Below are 20,923 nucleotides of genomic sequence, written 5' to 3'. Positions count from 1 at the left end.
GGCACGCTCCGTCCCCCAGCCTGCTTTGCTGCAGGCAGCCCTTAGGGAGCACCTCCAGCTGGTGAGGGCCTGGGCAGCTGCTGGGGAGTCTGGGACGTGGCCCGCTGTGCCCCACTGTGCAGTGGGTGCCCAGGGCCAGGGAGTGCTGGGCACAAGGGCAGATGAGGGGCAAAGCCAGGTGCAGCCATGCTGAGCGGAAAGGGCCTGGCCAGCAGCGGGCCCACAGGGCAGGCTCCACTTACCCTCTGCCCCGAGTCCAGCCCGGGTGGCCCGCAGGAGACAACCTCTCGGGTGATACTGACCTGCAGAACCCAGCCCCGGAGCCACCGCAGACACCCCAAAGGAGGCGCCGATCCCACTTGCCAAATGCTTTTTATTGGCCTAAAAAACCCACTTCTCTGGGCAGAACATTTCTACAGTCTCTTGGATGGAGACCAAAGTCCCACACGCAGAGCACAGAGGGGGCGGCTGCGGCCCAGCCCCAAATGGAGGCGGGGGGGGTTTCCCCCTCACCCCTGCATCAGATTGATACACCCCCCCCATGTGCATTTCTCTCGTGAGCCAGCTGAGGCCATGAGGGGCAGAGGGCAGCCTGGGGGTCAGGCTGATACGGTAGCAGGGCAGAAGGCACGGCTCAGGGCAGGGCCCAGCTGCAGCCCTTGATCAACATCTCCTGGCCCCAGGGAGCGATTTGGAGACGGGGGGAAGCGGGTGGGGGAGCCCGGCTGGAAGCAAAGGATTAAGGGTGGGGCAGGGATTCAGGCAAGAGGCCTGGAGCAGATGAGACATTCGCCTGTGGGCAGGCCCCAGGGCTGCTGCTGGCCCCCTCCGCCCATGCAGTCAGCCCCTCGGGGGGCCAGGGCTCCTCATGGGGCAGCACACACCCCAGGGCAGGTTGGCACCTGGAGGGGAGGAGGTGATTCTGCTGCAATGGGTGCAGGGTCTCGGGGGGCAGAGGAGGAGGTTCCTGGCTCAGAGAGCGAGGGGCTGGCTACCCCCCAGTTCTGGAGACAGGCAGGTCCCCTCAGAGGCCATTCAAGCCCTCACTGTGGTAATGAATCCTGTGCCGGGGGCATTCGGGCTGAACGAGAAGCGGGTCCCAACCGCCCCCTGGGCTCCTCCCCCTTCCATCACTGCCGTGACCCACCCGCTGCCATGCTCAGGGTATGGGCCCCGGTGCCAGCTCCCCCCAGAACCCGAGGGGGAAGCTCTGAAAGCACTCTGTGCCTGGCCTCTCGTGCGAGGCCAACGTGCAGCAGCCGGGATCCTTCCCCCACTCTGTGCACAGTTACTGCTGTGCCAGCCCAATGCAGCAGGACCCACGCCGGGCCCTGGGGCCAGTGATTCTGCCCTCCTCCCCCGCCCGCATGTGCAAAGCGTGTCTTGTATGTAACGCCGGCTCCTTTGCACAGCAGGGGGGCCGGGGCACAGAGTCTGGCAGGCCTCGCGGCGCTGGGCCTGGGGAGGGAGCCAGGCTCTGCTCCCCACTAGCCGGCAGCTCCCATGGGGACAGAGGTGGCCGCACGGGCTGGCTGTGGCGTGGGCCACACTTTGAGCTAAGCTGCAGCTGCTTTTCAAGGTGACAGGGCCCTTTCTAGGCAGGATCCTCTCCCCGCCCCAGCACTCTGCACGCTCCATGACCTTCCTCCCCTGGCGGAGGACAATGGGGCTCTGTTCACTTATCTCCCGCACCAGCCACGGGGCACGCTCCCCAGACAGAGCTGCTGTGTGCCTGGGCTGGGGGGGGGGGGGGTGAACAGCGGTGTTCTCACCCCCTCCCTGCCCTGTTCACCACATGGCTGGGGCACAGCCAGAGGAGCAGTGCTGGCCAAGGACGGCTCCGCTGTGGGGCCGCAGCCCCTGGGAACTGGGGCCCTGCTCCCCCTGCCTAAAGCCTTCCACTGCCAGCCAGAGGGGAAGCCCCCCGGCACACGTCTCCAGCTCCTGATGATGCCCCATGAAGCCTCCAAGCTTGCTCCATCCTGGGTCCCTCAGTCCTTATTTCCCGCCCGCGCGGCTATCCCAAGGGAGACGGGGGCCAGGAGCCCGAGCAGCCACCGGGGCCTCCTTCTTGGGCGAGAGCCGGGGCAGCGCTATGGGGGCCAGGTGTAGCCATGCCATCTCCCTACCCAGGGAGTGCTCCCGCCATACAGGGCGAGCTCAGCGGGATCCCACCTGCCAGGCTTGTGGAGCAGCTGCCAGCTGAGTCCCACGCTGCCCTCCTGGCACTTGCCCCTCGCCCTGCCCTGGCTGGATTGCCCATTCCCGCTCTCTGCCGGGGCGCCAACCAGGCTGCGTCCACGCCCCCGCCCCCTTCCGCAGGCCCCGGATAATGCAACACTTGCTCTCAGCACTCGCTTCCAGACCAAATGTAACTCCCCTCTTGCTCCCACCTTCCTAAGAGTTGGCAGGCAGCTACTGTAAAGTTTGCTCGGCCCTTTGTCTGTGCTCAGCACCCCCTGGGATGGGGAGAAGTTTCTGATCCGTTCCACACACCCCACCCCGCAAAGGACCACAGGCAGGCGAGCCGAGACCCTGATCGTCCAGTCCACGTGCGCATCGCCAGGGCCCCGCCCCTCTCCCCAAGGCCTGGGGGAAAGGCAGTCCGACCAAGGGGGGGCTGGCACACGCAGGCCTGCTGGTTTGTGCTGCGAGGGCTGCGCAGAGGGAAGGACGAGGATTCCTGCAGATCAGCAAGGGGCAGGGATTGCTCTTCCCTGCTCGGAGGGATTTTAAACAAGACCCCCACCCCCAAAATAAAATACATTTAAAATAAAGTTAGCTACAAAAATATGGAGCCCGGCGGGCAGGTGTGGTTCTTCTGTGCAAGATGGCAGGCCTGGGGGACGCTCCGGGGCAGCCAGACCCAGCCACTCCGGGTACGTCCCCATTCTCGGCACAGCAGATAAATTAGAGAGACCGTCAGGAGAGGTGAAATCAAATAAATAGTTAAAAAGGCGGCGGGAGGCACTTGGACGCCCTGCCCGCCGCCCCGAGAGAGTCTGCACATGCGGCCCCGACCCCCTCACGTTTGGTGAACTTCGTGAAACATGAGCTCCCGGGGGATGCGCGTCTCCGGCCCGAAGTTCTTAGCCGCCCGCCGCTCGAAAGCGGCCACCATCTGCTTGACCACCTCGTCGAAGAAGACCGTGGCGAGCTGCGAGTGCAGCAGGGAGCGGAACTCGAAGGAGATCTGGGGAGGAGAGAGAGACGAGGGGCTGGCAGAGCAGGTCAGGCCAGGACAGAGCCCTCCCCTGAAACAAAGGGCTGGGGGACAGGGGCTGCCGGGCTGCCCATGTTCTGCAACACCCAGCGGGGAACCTGCCATCATCGGCAGCACGCAGCGAATAGTCACCTCCACACAAAGCCCACGGCCCAGGTGGGGAAACTGAGGCCGAGAGGCTCACGCAGCAAGTCACTGACAGAGCCAGGAGGAGAACCCAGGAGTCCTGACTCCCCGCTCCACCAGGCCCTGCCTCTCAGACAAATGCGCCCAAGTGGAACATTTGCTCTTGCTTCTCTCTCCCTCAAGACACGAAGAGCAATCGCTCGCTCGGTGGCTGACAGCAGCATTTCGCACCCTGCTTACCTCCCGGCTCAGTCTCCTCCTGGAGGCTAATGACCTGGGGACAGGTGCTTCTAACCCGTCCATTACACAGCATGGGCTGGCTGGCAGCCACCTCTCTGGTCCATCCCCAGTGGATTCACTGTAGAGATGGCCCCGCATGGCGACAGGGCGAAGGTTGTGGGAGGACCCCTTGGACGGGGCAGGCCAGGGGTGGGGCTTACCGAGAAATCCACTGTGCAGGTGCGGGGGTAGCCTGGGATGCCAGGGCTGAAGCGCCAGCTGGTCTCCAGATGGTTGAAGAGTCTCCCGTCAGTACAGATGGCCTGAGAAGGGACAGCAGGAGCGTCAGTCGAGGGGCTTTGCTACCAGAGCACTGGGAAGCCAGGCTCCCTGGGCGGCTGAGTGCCCCCAACCCCGCACATCCCTCATGCTGAGAATCCCTGGGCGCTCCCCGGCAGCCTCACCTTGACAAGGTGTGGGCGCACCAGGGTGACAATGGACGTGTATCGCTCCAGGACGGGCGGGAAGCCCACTTCCAGCTGAGCCTTCACGTGGCCCGTGCGCTTGGAGACCACCACCGACTTCTTGCACCAGGGGACAAAGTGCTTGTAGTCATCCACGTTGGACACCACCTCGTACATTTCCTGCATGGAGTACCTGCCGGGGGGAGACATCTGGGCTGACTCAGAGCTGCCGTCCTGCAGGCACAGGGCAGCGCGGGGGCTCGGGGACGGGCTAGGGAACCATTTGCCTCTGCGGCGCCGGTTCAAAGCCGGCTCAACTCCACTGCCCCCAACAGCTGGTGCCATCCATGGCCCCCCCCACAATGTGAAATGAGTTTCATGGGTCTCAATCCGGTTCGGGGTGCACGCATCACGTCACAGACAGGTCAAGGGTTGACTGAGGCCTGGAGACCAAACTCCCCTTTTGCCACCAGCGCTGGGGCAAGCAGGTGAAGGACACAGCATGCTGGAGCATGCAGGGCAAGCCCCTAGCGCACTCATTCCAACCCCGCCTCCACCCCATCCCCCTCTGGGGGAACACAGCCAATGCCACTTACCCTATAATCCTCCGCTCCGAATACTCCTTCCTTTTGTTGGTGAAAGGCCCCGTGAGATTGATGAATGTCCGGCTGTGCTGGGTCCAGTCCAGGCTGTTTAGTGCCCAAGGCACCCGGCTCAGCAGAATCCCACAGAGAGACACGGCCCTGCAACTGGAAACGGGTCGGGATTAGCAGAGACCGACCGGAGCTGGCTTGGCCAGGCAGAGGAAAGGAGTGAGGGCTACTCCCTTTGGAGAGGTCACCTGATGCTGAGACTAGCTAAGCTCAAAGCCACTAAACGCAGAGTGGGGCTGAGGGAGACGAAGCGGACGAAAGACCCTCCCCAGCCAGGGACAAGGGAATTCCCTCTCGCATGCCAATCCCATTCCCCTGAGGATCTATCGGCCCCTAAGTGCTGCACGGCCAAGCTGCATGCTGCGATCTTTTCACCGCTCCCATGCAGCCACCGCTGGGTTGGCACCTGGCAGCAGTTTAGTGACACAGCAACTCTACCAACTAGTTTGTGGCAAGGAGCGACGCCGACTCCCATATCACAGTGAAGATTCCGCCTGCTCCCACCAAGGGGCTGTTTAATGAGCTACTCCTGGGGGAATTATGCGCCACATCACATGCGCAGAATTTATGTCCCCCGCAGATTTCTTTGCTTCCCTGCAGAAAAATGACTTTCTGATGGGGAAGCAAAGGGAAGCCACAAAAGCAGTCATGCGACCTGCCTCATCAGTATGTTTCAGGTGCCCAGGGCAGCCGGCAGAGAGGTAAATCACTGTGTGGGGGCGGGGGGGGGGGGGGCGCTGGGGAAGACCCAGCTGTGTGGCTCCTACCCTGCACCGGGCTCAGCTGCTAATCCCAGCTGGGCTGGGGAGGATGGAACTTCCTCTGCCCACCATCCAGGGCCATGTCAGACCCACCCCCAGATTTCTCCCCCAGCTATAGGAAACGCTGCAAACTCCCCCCTCCCCCACCACACTTCCTGCACCCATCACTCCTGAGCTGCAGGGGGAGGGATTTCTGTACAGGGAACTGCTCCCGCATCTGTCCAACTCCTGTGTATCCAGACCCCCTCATACCCAGACCCTCCTGCCGAGCCTCACCCCCCTCACACCCAGAACCCCCCCCCCGACAACAAGCCCCACTCCCCCTGCACCTGGACCACCCCGACAAGCCACTCACACCTGGATCCCCACTGTACCAACCCCACTCCCTCAGCATCTGGACCCCACCACTGAGCCCCCCACACCCAGACCCCCCTGCCAAGCTCTATCCCCCCACAGCCAGACCCCCCCCCCGCCCTGAGCCCCAACCACCTTCACCTGGACCCTCCCGGCAGAGTTCCATTACCGTTGCACCCAGAGTCCCCCAGCAAGCCCCTGTGCATCCAGATCCTCCCACACCTGGATCCCCCAATGAGCCACATGCACCCAGATTGCCCCACACAGAACCTTCTCAATCCACACCTGGATCCCCCCCACACTAAGCCCCTCCACACTTGGATCCTGCCTTGCTGAGCCTGCCTGCGCACACCTGGTGCACTTGGCATGGAGGGGCAGGGCCCTGGATGTTTCTGGGGCAGGCCCAGTCCTTGCGCTGTGTCAGGGTCGAGTGCAGCCTCACCGCTGAGTCTGTGTCTCGGGAGAGCTGCAGAGTGATCTCCCACCTCTGTGCAGGTAGTGGCCTGTGCTCCCCAATGCCAATGGGTTGAGCCTCCACAAATGACCCTCCACATTTATTTGACAAATAAAATTTGCAGAATTTTAAAATATTGTGGGCAGCATTGTTATTTTTTTGGCGCATAATTTTTAATTTTTTGGCGCAGAATGCCCTCAGGAGTAATGAGCACAAGTGACCCAGACCTGAGCTTTGAAGTCTGATCATCTGACAGACAGCACTGGGCGGGAGCTCTGGGATCAGCATTGTCCCCGAGGGGAGAGCGTCCCCTGCTCCATCACTCACCCAGCTCCCTGCAGCACAGCGCCGGAGCGGGGTCAGCCCTGGCTCAGACGAGAGCTTGCTCCCACTAGCTCACTTGCCCTGCTCCCAGCCAGCAGTTCATGGCCTCAAACAAGCCCCCCATGGTAGGGCAGGGCGAGCGGCTGGCGGGGAGGCCTAGTGGCTGGCGGGCAGGCCTGGCTCTCCTGCAGACCTCTACGCTCAGACACAGTGGCAATTTACTTCACCTCCTGCTTGTGCTCACTCAGATCTTTGTGGAGGCAGCTGGGGAAGGCTCCAAGGGCTCCCACCGAGAGAGACCCTGACCTTCTTCTCCCTGCTGCAGATCACCTGCTGCTGAGTCAAGAGGCAGGCGGCCCCTCCCCTGTGCCCAGCCGGCCTTATGCAACAGCTGCCATTAACCTGCCCATCAGGAGGGCAGCTCAGAGCAGGAGGAGGAGGAGAGATTCATTCACAGGAACAGCACTCAGCTGAGCTGGCTGAAAGAAAGTGAGCCAGTAAGGAGTGGCAAGCCCTTGGAGCCTGGAACCAGATGGGACATGAGGGGCGGGTGCCACTGGGAAGGGCCCGCTATGAGGCACAGGGACCACGCTTGCCCATCTCCTTAGTCAGGGTGGCTGGTGAAACACAGGGCACCCTGCTGAGCTCTGCCCTCCTCCGCGTCAATATGGAGCACCGGTGCTGTGAACACTGGAACCGATGTGGGGGCAGAGGGTATCTGGATTTCTTGAGAAGGAGGGTGGCAGGGGAAGCAACGTGCCACCCTGGCAGGTTTCCTCCGCTCTCCCGCAGGCCCTGTAATATCACCCTGCTGGCACCAGTGACCCATCGCTGCGTAACCATACCCGTCGGCTATGCTGCCAAGCAGAGATTTCAGGAGGAGGAGCGGTAGCCAGCGTTCTAAACCCTGGCAGGATGTCACAAGGCCCAGAGGCTTGGTTTGCCCTGCCCTGTCTGGACGTTAGCAATGCCTGGCGCTTTCTGAAAGAGCAGCGATTGGCCAAGATTTCCTCTTGGATCCACAGCCCTGGCTGCTGCTTCCCCAGCATGGCCGCCTTTCACGGTCTTCGGCGGCTCTGGTATCTTTGGATGAAAGGCGCTCTGGCAAAACTGGGTCATTGACAGTAACTGTGGGCTGGTTAGGACCTATTTATGCTGGGTTCTTTGGGTTCTTCTCCATGACCCTTGCAAGGCGAGTCAGTGTTATCTCCGATTGATAGATGGGGAAACTAAGGTACTGACTGAAAACAGGACTTATCTGCCAATGTCACGCAGCCTGTCAGAGGCATAGCTCACTACCCAGGTCATGCCTCTAATTCCCTTGTATCCCATTCGGAGTTTATCCTCTGGACCTCGCCCCCTGATGAAATTTCAGCTGGTGCTTTTGTTCCTTGATCCCCACAGCCTGGCACGCCAACCAGAGACAAGAGGAGAATCACAAACACAGACGGGAAGCCAGCAACATGTGACCTCTCTCCCGCAAACAGTCCAGAGGCAGTTAACAGCCCTCGCACCCTTGCCATTGGAATATTTGTGCACACCAGGAGCAGGCTTCCGCTTGTTTCATTGGCAGGCTGGGGATCAGACCCACCCTCAGCAGGGTCCTGCTTTGAGCTGCACTGGTGGCGTGGTTGGCCTCCCACAACAGCCTGGACAGACAGTTGATTTCCCAAAACCCCCAAGTCAGCTTTGACGATCCAGAGTGAGACTGTGAACACTCCCCCTTCTTCCCCACTTGACACAGGTGCTGGAGCCAGCAACAGACCACTCAGTGCTTTACAAACACTCGCTGGTCGTCACCGCCCCTTCTGTGCAGGAGGTGACTATACCCAGCTGGGGAGACTGAGGCACAGGGCGGCAATGCGACTCGCCCACGACCAGGAATAGAACCCAGGAGTTCCTGACTCCCAGCCCACAGTTCAGACTGGTCGGGTTTTATCCCATTGGTTAAGTGCCAACAAACAAAAAGTCCTGAAGTTCACAACCCCCCAGCAAGCTTCCGAACCGGCTGGAAGGGTGGCAATTGGACATTATAAAGACAGTAGGAACGAGATTCAATCCTGCCTTCAGGAAGTTCCTTCCAACACCCCGGCAGCTTCCACTCAGCACAATCAGGTCACATTCCATCGTCACTGGAAACTTTCCACTCAGACTGTTCCCTTGGATCTATAAATATATGTGTCTGAAAACGGGTCACTCACCCTCTTCCCCAGAGGCACGAACAGAGGGGAAAGGTCTTTCTTTTCCAGTGTTCTGGGGCCACTCCAGGCTCAGATAGCCCGATGCCCCCTCTCCTTCCAGCGCAGAGGAAAGTGCAATGGACGTTGCTGGGGGTTTGGATTCGGTATCGCATCTGAGATCTACATGAGCCTAGAGATCACCTGGGCCCCCTCAGCCCTGCCTGAGTGGATGGACAGACTCTCCAGGGGACAGACTCCAAGCTCAGAGCCATATCTATGCCTGACGCTGTGCAGCAGAAGAAGAATTCATGCAGCAAAGAGCACAGCCGTCAGCTATTTGTGCTTTGCCAGCCTTCCCATATTGTGTCTCAAAGCAAACACACGCAAATATTGCCTGCAAGGTGCCACCTCCTGTTATTTATTCTGTGCAGATGCATAGGAGAGGACTGCTGCCCTGAGGAACACGGCATCTCTTATACCCAACACGCCAGTGACGAGCAGCCGCCCTGGCCCCGTTTCAAAGCTGTGTACAATGCCACTTAAACTCTCTCCACTCCAAGCTCTGGGAGCGTCCCCTGTGCTAACGGAGGGATCTGAACTTGAAAAGCACCTACACTTATACCCCAGCTCCCACCTGCCAAGAAGCAGGACTGCTCTGCCAGCCCCAGGCATTGCTGACAGACCAATGCATTGTAGCAACTTCCTGGCACGGCACCTCCCACCAGAGGTCATCGCTGGAGGAGGTGCACGCCCTCAAGACTTCCAGGCCTTTTGAAAGGGAGGACATTCATTTGCAAAGCCTGGGCAAGAGGCGACACTGAATTCAGACCATCAGGTCAAGTTAACATCGTGTTTTCCGACTGAAGAGAGACTTTTACAAACTGCCATCTCTGGCAATCGCCCATTAACTAGCACCTGATCGCAGGGTTGCAGCCATGCGATTAGAAACTTGCAAAGGAGGTCAGCTGCTGAATCTGGATCCTATTTTCTCTTCCTGCAAAGCAGGACACTCTCTGGAAGGCTCATTACAAGTTATCATAACATCTTCCATTGCTAAAAAAACCAGCACCAACCTCCCCTACCCTGAAGGGTAAACCTAAAGGGCTGGTGCCATCCAGCAAACCCCAGGGGCTAGGGCAAGACCCATCCTTGCTTTAGTGATGCTAGATCCCATTTAGACCCAGCAAGTTTTACTAAGCCAGTGGTTGCCTGTGCGTGGTGCCTGGTCCATAGATCACCCGTGGCCTATCAAGCCCTTGCAGCTAGTCTTCAGCCAGCTAAGGCGATTTACTGGGGTGTTGCCAAGGGTCTGCAGCCAGCTAGCTGCTCACATCTGGCTCTTTGGTTCCAGATGCTAAATTCCATTAAAAGAAGCGAAGTGTCCGGGAAGAATTCCCCTCGCGTCACCGCTTCCTACGGACAACCACTGAAGTTGCCGTAGAGACGCTGGGAGGGGAGCAGTCCACAAGACCATCTCTCTGGCAACAGGTGCCCCGGGGTGTGGGCCGGGTCCCCCGAACTTAAAACACCAGCTTCTCTATCCAACCCAGCCCAAGCCCCCACAGGACGTGAGCGGCCCTGGCCGGGTCCCCACTGCCTCTTCCGGCGCACCCAATGCAGCATAAAAGTGTCTCCCTCCCATAGACCCCCCTCTCTGGGCTCCTCCCCCCAGAAACCCCCACTCTGGGCTCCTCCCCCCAGAAACCCCCCTCTCCGCCCCCATGGACCCTCCCCCCAGAAACCCCCTCTTAGGGCCCTGGTCCCTCCCCCCAGAAACCCCCCTCTCCGCCCCCATGGCTCCTCCCCCCAGAAACCCCCACTCTGGGCTCCTCCCCCCAGAAACCCCCCTCTCCTCCTCCATGGCCCCTCCCCCCAGAAACCCCCTCTTAGGGCCCTGGCCCCTCCCTCCACCCCCATGGCCCCTCCCTCCAGAGACCCCTCTTAGGGCCCTGGCCCCCATGGCCCCTCCCACTCTGGGCCCCTCCCCATAGCCCCCCCTCTGCCCCCATAGCCCCTCCCCCCAGAGGCTCCCTCCATGAACCCCCACTCTGGGCCCCTCCCCCCGGCGGCCCGCTCACCTGCCAGGCGGGGGCGCTCCCGGCCGCAGCCCCTGGCGCGCCCCCAGCCGCAGCAGCGCGCGCAGCCGCCTGGCCGCCATGGGGGAGGGGTCTGGGCTCCGCGCTCCGTCCGCCGCAGACACCGGCTCCGCCGCGCTGGACTCCCCCCTCCCCCACGACGTCACCGCGTCACTATAGAGCCGACCGCGTCACAGCCAGGGGGCGGGGCGAGACGGCACAGGGAGCTGGGCGGGAACCGGGAGGGCGGGGCGTACCGGTGCCGTGGTGCGTCATGGGGGTTGTAGTTTCCGGCGTTTTTAAGGTCTGGGCGCCTGCGCTCTGCCGCCCGGGGCTTCATGGGAATTGTAGTCCCGCCGCCCTGAGGCGCCATTGGCGTTGTAGCGACGGCCCAGGTGCCTGATGGGAATTGTAGCCAACTGGCAGGCAGGGTGGGTCCTGTGATCAAGGCAGCCCGCAGCCCGTGGCCAATAGGCTGATGGGATGCAAAGTGACCTCATGCATCACGTCATAGCACGACACATTTGCATCATCGCCCCAGGATGCATCACCCTGCCGCATCATCCCGTGGCAACAGGGCCTCGTGGCCCCCCTGCGCCATGCCCCCACACGTCACCGCCCCGTGCCCTGCTGGGACACAGCAGCACATGCTCATACGTCGTCCTGACCTCACACCGTGACATCGTCGTGCTGCAACCCGACATCACGCCTCACTGCCCTAGGGGGTCGTCCCGCAACGTGGCACTGCCCCGCGGCATGTCGCCACGCTGCTGGCTTTCCCCCAACGTGTCAATCCACCCCGGGGAAAAGCTCACCGCGTTCAAATGTCACCTGTCACAATGACACGTTTTGACAGGGCATTCCAATGTTGTCATATGAAAGCTGACGACATGGAACTGAGCATAAAATTTATCACAGCTCATCAAAATATCATCATGTCATCATGATTACTTATTATTTGTATTTTCACAATGGGTAGGAACTCCAGTCATGGACTAAGGCACATCAGGACATTGCTGTGGCTCAACGCAACGTCATCAACCTCAGGATGCTCATCATTGTATACCATCCTCTGATCACACCAAGAAGCCATGTCATGACATCACAACACAACATCATCACACCTCAAACCAACATAATATTATAATGACCTTTTCCCCAAAGTGAGTTTTGGACCCAGGGGCTTTCTTGCAGGATCCTAGAAATCACCCTAAAAAAGTGACCCTGTCAAACCACTTATCCATGTTGGATCTTTCTTTGACTAAAATCATAGTAAAATACACTTACTGCTGGACTCTGGTTTTGCACCATGAATCTCAAAGTGTTTTACAGACTAATACTGAAATCAAAGTCTCAGAGTCCTCTTGACAGGGTTCAAATTATGATGCCCATTTTATAGATGGGGAAATTGGGGCACAGAAAAGTTAAGCAACCTGCCCAAAGTAAGCCTGTGTCACCGCCATGAACAGAACCCAGGAGTCCTGATTCCTAGATCTATGCCTTAGCCACAAGCTTAAGCAATATATCATGGGACTGATTGGCAGTTATTGTCTAAACAGTTCCAGCTGTCCCTCTATTTTCATCATCACAATGGTCCCTTTTGATCTTGAAATCTATGAATCATCTCCCTAATTCCATCTTCTTTTGGGGAAGCCAGTTACAAAAAACTCCTCAAATCCCAGCTCTCAGAGAATTGTGCTAGGAACCCCCCCAGTTTTGCTTCCTTTGCGGACAAGGTGAGAGGAGTAGAGGCTACCCCACAAAGCCTATACTGTACAAACGACTGGCAAACGGTTGTGAGTAGTACACTGTAAAACAGAAGTCCAGTGATCTTGTGCTGCCATGAAAGGTCTAGTTCCACTGCTTCCTCCTTCAGGTAAATATTTCACTGGCAAAAATGTCAACAGCTGCTCTTTATGGCTTTTCAGCTCTATGATTTCACCTTGATTTCACTGTTAGGTAACACTTGGCTAATTGCAGGTCCAAAGCCATGATAAAAATAGCCCTGCTACCCTATCAACAGCACAAACACAGTCTCCTGGCTCCTGCTCTGAACTCAGTTCAACCAGGGATCAAAAGTAGAGCCCGTAGTGAAGATGCCACATTAGTCCCCAGCCTACGTCCCCTCCACACTCCATAGCAGTCAAGGTAAATATGTCTCTGGATGTTATTTCAAGACATGGAGGTAGCAATTTAAAGCGGTGCCCTGTTGTCCCTCCCAAACAGTGACAGACAGGAAAATTAAATATAAACACCTCGTAACTGCAGAAAACAATTATTCAGCTCATCTTGTTGCACCGATCATTTCTTTGTTTAAACAAGTCCTTTTCTTCAAGGGGCTCCCAAAAGTTGCCCTGACAAAAGCCAGATTAGCAGCTTCTTAAATCCATCCTGATCTTTAGCTGGCTGGTGGAGACTACAGATCCCAACATGCAATGCTCCACATCAAGCTAAGCCTCATAGCCACATGGCCCACTGGAACCTGTAGTGTCCCCAAGGTCAAGTGGTAAAGATTTGTGAGCCTCTTTGGGGGCCTTGGTTCTGGCGGGTTTCGGATGCACATGAGGTAGCTATCAGAGTCATCCAGAAATGCTTATGTGAGGTTCCATGCAGCACCCTTTTGTTATTATGATTCATTATTTGTTAAGCAAAGACAATGTGTTAGGCGCTGTATAAAATACAGGTCTCAAAACAATCCCTAGCCTGACGAGCCAACGATATAACAGCCCAATCCTGAAAACATCTTCAGGGGCAATGCTTGCTTCCATGAGCAGACCCACTGAGTGCATAGGTGGAAGCATTTACACCTGGGAGTGTGTGTTTGCAGGATCGGGACCTAAAAGACAGGCACAGAAATGAGAGCAGCCACTAACTGCACAGCCCAGAGGAGGGAATGGATTTTAGTTTTAACAGTTAATTTCTTGTGGGCATGATGGAAGCAATGGGATTTTAGGAAGCACCTGAATGAAGAGATCTGAGTTCTACACTACATAATCATAATGGTCCCTTCTGGCCCTGAAGTCTATGAGATTCACTTCACTGTGCGACCCTCTCTCTCTGTCTCAGCAGAGAGCCAAGTCCATGTAGAACACAGATCTCCTGATTCCCAGACTTGTGCGTTAGCCAGAAACGACCAACCTTTCCTCTCCGAGGCCTGGTCTACACTAGAAAATAGTACTGGCATAGCTATGTTGGTTAGTAGGATGAAAAAGATCACACCGCTAGCCGATATGCCTGTGCTGGCAAAAGCTCTAATGTAGACACAGTTATAGCAGCAACAAAAAATATTCCATTCGGAGGACGGGTGGAAGAACTCTTCTGCCGGAATCAGCTGTGTCTCCACCAGGGGGTGCCAGTATATCTGTATCAGCAAACCTTTTAAGTGTAGACAAGGCCTGAGAGGCAGCTTGGTCCAGAAGATCAGACACTGGGCTAGCGAGGGAGACCTGGGTTCTGTTCCCGGCCATCCTAACTCCCTGCGTGACCTTGTGTGAGATGTTTCATCTCTCCATTTCCCTTCTATCCTTTATCTGCCTTGTCTAGACTCGAATTCTTTGGAGCAGGGATTGTCTCTTACCCAGTGTTTGTCCAGTAACTAGCACAATGAGATCTCAGCTGGGGCTTCCACGTCACAACAACAAAAGAATCTGAGACCATCCTTACAACAAACTGACTTGTTTAGTCTGAGTACTAAGTACAAGTTGGTGGCTCCTTGGCTAATGGGTGCTTCAGAAGCGCAAAGAAGTAATGTAATAACTTGATCAACTATTCATTCTTCTGATTATTTAATTTACAGTGGCCACGTGGGCCACGAAGCCATCACTAAATGATCATAGAGCCACATGGTTGCTATCATGGGTGGGCAGCGCAGTCCCTCACCTGATTCTCTTCCGCCGGCCCTTGGAGAACGTCGAGGCACCGAGCCCCGCCGACGGGATCTAGCGGTTTGCTCACCCGTCTCAGCCCGGACCCGATGCCGGTGGGGTCGATGGATGGAATCGGCCGGAGGGAAACTCCCGGGCCCAGGTGGGAAAGTGGCTCTCGCCTGCCCCGAGGATGAGGGCGACGGCGAGGGCCCGCACCCCAGGGTGAGCAGGCCCGGGGGGGGGGGGGCGGCGGCGCTGGGCCGGCCGGGGGGGCGGCCCTCAGGGGTCTGCCCCCCAACACCCCCGTCTCAGGGAGGGTCTCCAGGAGGCCCCGGCCCCCAGCTCCCCACCCCTTGTGAGGGGGGAACGTGGGGCCCAGACCCACTGGGGAGCTCCAGGGGGCCCCGGTCTCCCACCCCGCAGGGATCCCTGGGCCGGGCCCTGAGGGCATCCGAGGGCCCCCCGTTCAGGGACTCCCTCGGGCCCGGCTCCCCCCGCCCCGGGCGCTGCCTGGGGCCGTGGCCGGGGCTCCCCGGCAGGGGTCGCTGCGGCGGCGGCGGCCTCCCTCCCTCCCGCGCTGGGCGGGCTCAGTCCCTCCCCGCCCCGCAGCCGCCGGAGCCGGAGCCGCCGCGGCCGGAGCCTGATGCCGGGAGCTCGGCGCTGAGGCGGGGGGCCCGGGCCCGGAGATGGGGATTCTCAGCATCACGGAGCAGGTACCGGGGCCGCCGCCGCCGCCTCGTCCCGCCCCGCTCCACCCGGCCCGGCCCGGCCCGCTACGCGAGCCCGGGGATCTGCGGCCTAGTGCGGAGCCGCCCCTCGGGGCCCGGCCGGCCGGCCGCCCCCCCTCTCCGGGCCGGCCGCGCCCCTCCCCCCCCGGCTCCGGCCCGGCTCCGGCCCGGCCCCCCCCGCCATCTCCCCCGGCTCCGGCCCCCCCGCGCCCCCCCCGCCGCCCAGCCCGGGGAAGGGGCCGAGCCGAGCCGAGCCGGGCTCCGCGCTGCCTGCTTCCCGCCCGAGGAGACGGAGCCCGGCCCCGCCGCCCGCCCCCGGGGCCCCCATCCACCCCCCCGCCTCTGCCCCCCCAAACCCGCCCCCCGTTTCTGCCCCCGGGGCCCCCATCCACCCCTCGCCTCTGCACCCCCAAACCCGCCCCCCCGTCTCTGCCCCCGGGGCCCCCATCCACCCCCTGCCTCTGCCCCCCCCAAACCCGCCCCCCGTCTCTGCCCCCAGGGCCCCCATCCACCCCTCGCCTCTGCACCCCCAAACCCGCCCCCCCGTCTCTGCCACCGGGGCCCCCATCCGCCCCCCGCCTCTGCCCCCCCCAAACCCGCCCCCCGTTTCTGCTCCTGGGGCCCCCATCCGCCCCCTGCCTCTGCCCCCCCCAACCGCCCCCGTCTCTGCCCCCGGGCCCCCATCCACCCCCCCACGTCTGTCCCCCCTAAACCTGCCCCCCTAGCCCCCATCTCTGCCCCTGGGGCCCCCATCAACCCCCCCACCTCTGCCCCCCCAACTCCCACCGGCCCCCGTCTTTGCCTTCAGCCCCTGGGGCCCCCATCCACCCCCCGGCCCTCTGCCTTCCACCCTCCCCTTTTCCCCCATCCAAACCCACCCCCCCAGCCCCCGTCTCTGTCCCCCATCTCTGCCTTCAGCCCCCCCTTTTCCCCCATCCAAACCCGCCTTCCCGGCCCCCATCCACCCCCCCACTGCTGCCCCCCCCAAACCCACCCCCCACCTCTGGCCCCTGTCTCTGCTCCCCGCTCCCCATCTCTGCCGTCAGCCCCTGGGGCCCCATCTCTACCTTTGGGGCCCCCATCCACCCCCCCACCTCTGCCCCCCATCCAAATCCGGCCCCCATGTCTGCCTTCGGCCGCCCCCGATCCAGCCCCGCCCCCCTTCTGGCCCCCGTTCCTCTGCCTTTGGCCCCCCTGGGTCCCTATCTGCTCTCGCCCCTATCTCCGCAGCTTGCCCCCATGTCTGCCCCCACGCTTTTTGCCCCCCACCCTCCCTGCACCAATTTTTTACCCCTTTTCAACCCACTTCCCTATTTCCCTAGCGCCAGCCTCTCTTTGCCCCCAAGCTCTGCCCCCCTCTCCGCCCACCTTGGCCTGCCCGCATCTTTGCGTGCCCCCCCCCCCACATATTGGTGTCCCCCATCTTCTCCCTGCCTCCTGGCTTCCCTGTTCCCATCTCCTTCCTACCCCCTTACTCCTCCCATCAACCTCTTTATCCCCCCGAAGCCTGGATAGGATTTTAGCCTCCCCATCTTCATTCCCTGCCTTTCTCCCTCGACATCCCCTCATCTCCCTTTCAGCCCTCGTCGGGCCAGAGGGGAGGGCTTGATTTGGCACCACCCGCCGTGTGGACCCCACATTCACAAGTTAGGGGGTGATTCATCTCACACCCCACTTTCATCACTGGGGGGGGTTGCCCCTGTGCTGTTTTATACCCTGCCATTTCCCTGGGTGTGATGAGGCTTTTCCCATCCACCCTGTTGTCACCGGAGGTATTATGTGATTCAGCTTCCCTACATATGGGGGGAGGGGGTTGTACCCCACTTTCCTTGGCATGGATGTGAGTCAGTCCTGTCTGCACTGCAGTTGACTTGTCACAACCCCCAAATCAGCAGGGCTGCCTGTTTGATCCCTGTAGGTACCCCAACTCCCCCACGGGGGCCGGGGGGAAGGAAGAGTGGCTATTCAGATGGCCATCGCCACATACAATTTCCGTAGAAGGGTCAAGTTTCAACCATCTCCGTTTTGGGAGGGGTATGAATGAAAACTCCCGGCCCCAAGGAGCCTGGTTCTATTTTCCCCTTCCTGTCGTGTATGGACTTCACTTTCCTAAGGCAGAGTATTATTGAGACACAGTTGTTCTTCGCTTGTCAGCCCCATTACTCCCTGGATGACGCCCAGCACCTCCCTCTAATCCCCCAAATACCCCACTGGCCCGCAAACATCTCATCTTTAACCCCCTGATTTGACATGAGCCCTCTAGGTTCCTACCGACAGTAATGATTTCTGAGATCGGGGCTGCTGACTCCTCCAAGCCAAATATTTACCCCTCCTGTGGTCCCTTGCGCTGTTGCAATCTCACTGATAGGCTGGGTGTTTAAAGCCTCACATGGTGGGGAGAGAAGGGAACAGGGGAGTAACTTTTTTTTTTTTTTTTTTTTGGGTAACCAAAACATTCAGCTTCCCTTGTGAATGGTGGGTGGGTGTGTCCGTCCCAGCATTGCTTGCAAGCTCCGCTGAAGTTCGTGCAGGGCATAATTATCGGTCTGTGCATCTCTTTTTTTTTTTTTTTTTTTTGGAAATGTCTAACACTGGATGCGGAGTCCACTGCATTCCACACGAATGACTCGCTCATTCCCTCTGACCGGGGATGCGTTCCCCTACCTTTCGCTGCTTTCATGCACATGTTCAGATGGAGAGGGGAGAGGGAATCTGGAGTGAGCTGGGTAGCAGGGGCGTGTCGGCATTTTCTTGCTATAGCCAAATCTTATGGCAGCTGAAGGTAGACCCAGAAGTTGTGCCGGGAGAGGTGAAGAGGGTTTGGCTGTTACCGTGCAGTGTAAGATTTGAGAGGAGAGACCCGCTCTAGGCCGTGTTCACCCTCTTGCTATTGAAGACGATCCGTACGTGGGTTCTGAAAAGAGAGTGTCTTTGGGTTCAGGGCCTGCCCCTCTCGCTGAGTGAGCCCCGAGCTCTAGCTTTCCCGAGTATTTGGTCGTAGGGTGCTTTATCCTGTTGGGAGCGGATGGCTCAGGGGATTTGGGAGAGGGATGCAGTGTCTTTCCCCGCTAAGCACTTGTTAACATTCAGGCTAGGTAAGAAGTGTAGGAATTGCCAGACTGGACCAGACCCTGTCATCCATCGAGCCAGTATTTTGTCTCAGACAGTGGCCAGCACCGGCCGCTTCAAAGGAAGTTGCAAGAAGCCCTGGGGAAGGCAGATGTGGGATAATCTACCCCCGATGAAGGTCTCATCCCAATAATTAGAGAGTGGTTTAAACCATGAAGCTTGAAGGTTTATATCCCTTCCTAAACAAGTTTTGTTGTCATTATAACTTCTTATAAACGGCCAATCCCTCTTTGAGTCTTACAAAGTCTTTGGCCTCCACAACAAAGCAATCAAAAGCCGTTGCCAGCTGTTGAGCGTGGCCCCTGTGTGAAATGGGTCTGGGTCTCGGTCCAGTTCCCAGTGGGCAAGTGTCCACATCAGGAAAACCACCACAACAGGCAGCAGTTGGTCCTCTTCTTGGCCGAGAAGCTAAGATTCCCACTGATATCTGGCCAGGATCAGGGACTGAATGGGTGCCCCCCGCCACCATGTAGTCTTTCCAGGCCCATGGGTGGGGTGCAAAACTTCATCTCGTGGCTTTATTCCCTAGGCTGGATAACCTGGCAGTTTCCATCAACATTCACTTTGCTTCAGTTTTTTAATCCTTGCAGAAGCAGAGCAGTATCTCTCTCTTTTTTATTTTTTTAAACAGAAATTGACTTGTATAAATATTAAAAGCCTTCAGCTGCAAGGAGTGGGGAAGAATTCCTGTCAGAGGCCACAGCTGGGCCTGTCTCCACAGCTGCAGTTCACTAGAATGGCTCAGGAGATGTTGCATTTGCTATAGAAGCAGGAGACCCAAACAAACACAGGTGGCATGAGGTGACTAACTTGTCGGGCTGGTCTTGGGGTATATGAATGATGTTGCCAGCCACCCTCCTGTCCCTGTCCTTGCACATTCATTTTACCTGCTTCACAGCTTGATTGTCTTTCTCTTTGCAGCCGCCTCTGGTCCAAGCCATCTTCAACCGCGATATAGAGGAGGTGCGGTCATTACTGAACCAGAAAGAGAATATCAATATATTGGTGAGTGCTGGAGCAGCAGCTGCCTGGCCTAGCTTCGCACACTGATGCTCCTGTCTCAAACTGAACTGTCCTTCTCTGTTTTGCCTCTGAAATATGCTTGTGTTTTCAAAGCAGAGAGGGCTGAACTGTTATGCTTCTGGTAAGCGGGTGAGAATCTTTTCTGCAGCGTGATCCAGTGATTAGAGTAGGCAGCTTGGAGGCAAGGCTCCTGGATTCTGTTTCTGGCTTTGCAACTTTGGCTCAGATTTTTAAAGGTATTTAGGGGTTGCAACACCTAACTGACTTAGGCTTCGAAGGCAGGCCTTGGGAGGCCCAAATATCTTTAAGAATCTGGGCCTTTGTACCCTGGCCTCCCTCTCCCCATCTGTAAAATGGGGTTAATGGTATATCCTAGTCACTGGGAGACTTACCTGCTATTTATAAAGTGTTCGGACAGTGCAGTGTCTTGTCGGTTTTCTGCTCTTCATTCGAAGGCTGCGGGTAAACGAAGGGCAGTGAATTGGGACTAGCTTGGTTGCATCCCCAGCATCCCTTGCTGTCCTATGGAACAGAGGTCCAGTATAGTCTGATGAGAGCATGGCTCAGCTGTCTGTGTTGAGGCTGGCCTGATTGGTGGAGCAGAGCTAATGTCCCAAGGAGTACAGATGCACTTTCACTGCTCCTCTTTTAAATTTGGCTGCGGAGTACACCTGAGCAGGGTGCGGATGGACGAAATGCAGCCTTGCAGATGCTACGACCTGGCTGTTCTCACCTTGGATAAGGAGGTGTGGCTTGCCAGGCCCAGAATGCTGTGGTCCAGATTGAGTTGTTCGGCGGCGTTGGCCCTGTGGATGAAGATGCCACATTGAATGCTGCAGCCTGCAGTCTTCAGACCACACCCTGTCTTCAGGACGAATAGTAGCTGCCAGTGTGTTCACTCTCTTGCCAGTTAGATGCATCCTTCTAGCTCCTGGTAACGCTTATTTTGGGTGCCCTTGCTTCAGGGGCCTCCTGGGTTGATCGTGACCCGGGATGTAACCTGAATAGCCAGCTCTGAGAAAGAGTGTAAAATCCGCATGCAAATGTTCCAATCAGACTTGGATGCAAACGCTCCCTTAATCTGGCTTACAAGATTCCTCCGAACAAACCGGTGGCAGGTGCATGGCTGAGAGAGGTGTCTCCGTCTGTCCGGTAGGCTGGTGAATAGATTCCAAGGCCAGAAAGGGGGACCACTGCCATTATCTGGTCTGACCTCCTGAATAACACAGGCCAGAGAGCTACCCTGAAACACTTACTGCTTGGTCTAGAGCGGATCCAACCTCGATTTAAAAACTGCCACTGACAGAGAGTCCACCACAACCCTTAGTAAATTATCCTCCTGAT

General features: G+C 58.2%; 2 protein-coding genes across 2 annotated transcripts in view; one reads left to right on the top strand and one right to left on the bottom strand.

Annotated features, from left to right (window-relative positions):
- Positions 1-355: 355 nt before the first annotated feature.
- Positions 356-10,996, bottom strand: COQ10A (coenzyme Q10A). The gene is made up of 5 exons (XM_048832065.2): positions 10,837-10,996; positions 4,629-4,781; positions 4,033-4,225; positions 3,790-3,891; positions 356-3,193 (listed from the first exon to the last, which is right to left on the bottom strand). Exons 1-5 carry the CDS (start codon positions 10,914-10,916, stop codon positions 3,026-3,028), a joined length of 696 nt encoding a protein of 231 aa, XP_048688022.1. The 5' UTR covers positions 10,917-10,996; the 3' UTR covers positions 356-3,025.
- A 4,308-nt stretch (positions 10,997-15,304) lies between these two features.
- Positions 15,305-20,923, top strand: part of ANKRD52 (ankyrin repeat domain 52) — a 51,413-nt gene continuing 45,794 nt past the window's right edge. Inside the window, exons 1-2 of the mRNA XM_048831643.2 lie at positions 15,305-15,412; positions 19,478-19,561. Coding sequence (XP_048687600.1) covers positions 15,386-15,412; positions 19,478-19,561 — 111 coding nt within the window. The 5' untranslated portion in view covers positions 15,305-15,385. The remainder of the gene's footprint in view (positions 15,413-19,477; positions 19,562-20,923) is intronic.

The sequence above is a fragment of the Caretta caretta genome, chromosome 20, assembly GCF_965140235.1.
Source record: "Caretta caretta isolate rCarCar2 chromosome 20, rCarCar1.hap1, whole genome shotgun sequence".
Lineage (NCBI taxonomy): Eukaryota > Metazoa > Chordata > Testudines > Cheloniidae > Caretta > Caretta caretta.
Note: the sequence above shows the minus strand (reverse complement) of the source record. Positions and strands in the feature narration are given on the sequence as shown.

Bases quoted from the DNA above. Each gene is read 5' to 3' on its own strand.
- COQ10A (XM_048832065.2), bottom strand. From the start codon at position 10,916: ATGGCGGCCAGGCGGCTGCGCGCGCTGCTGCGGCTGGGGGCGCGCCAG. The intron at 4,782-10,836 runs GTGAGCGGGCCG...ACCCGTTTCCAG, and splicing joins GGAGCGCCCCCGCCTGGCAG to TTGCAGGGCCGTGTCTCTCT. The intron at 3,194-3,789 runs GTAAGCCCCACC...TCTCCTCCCCAG, and splicing joins CCTGCACAGTGGATTTCTCG to ATCTCCTTCGAGTTCCGCTC.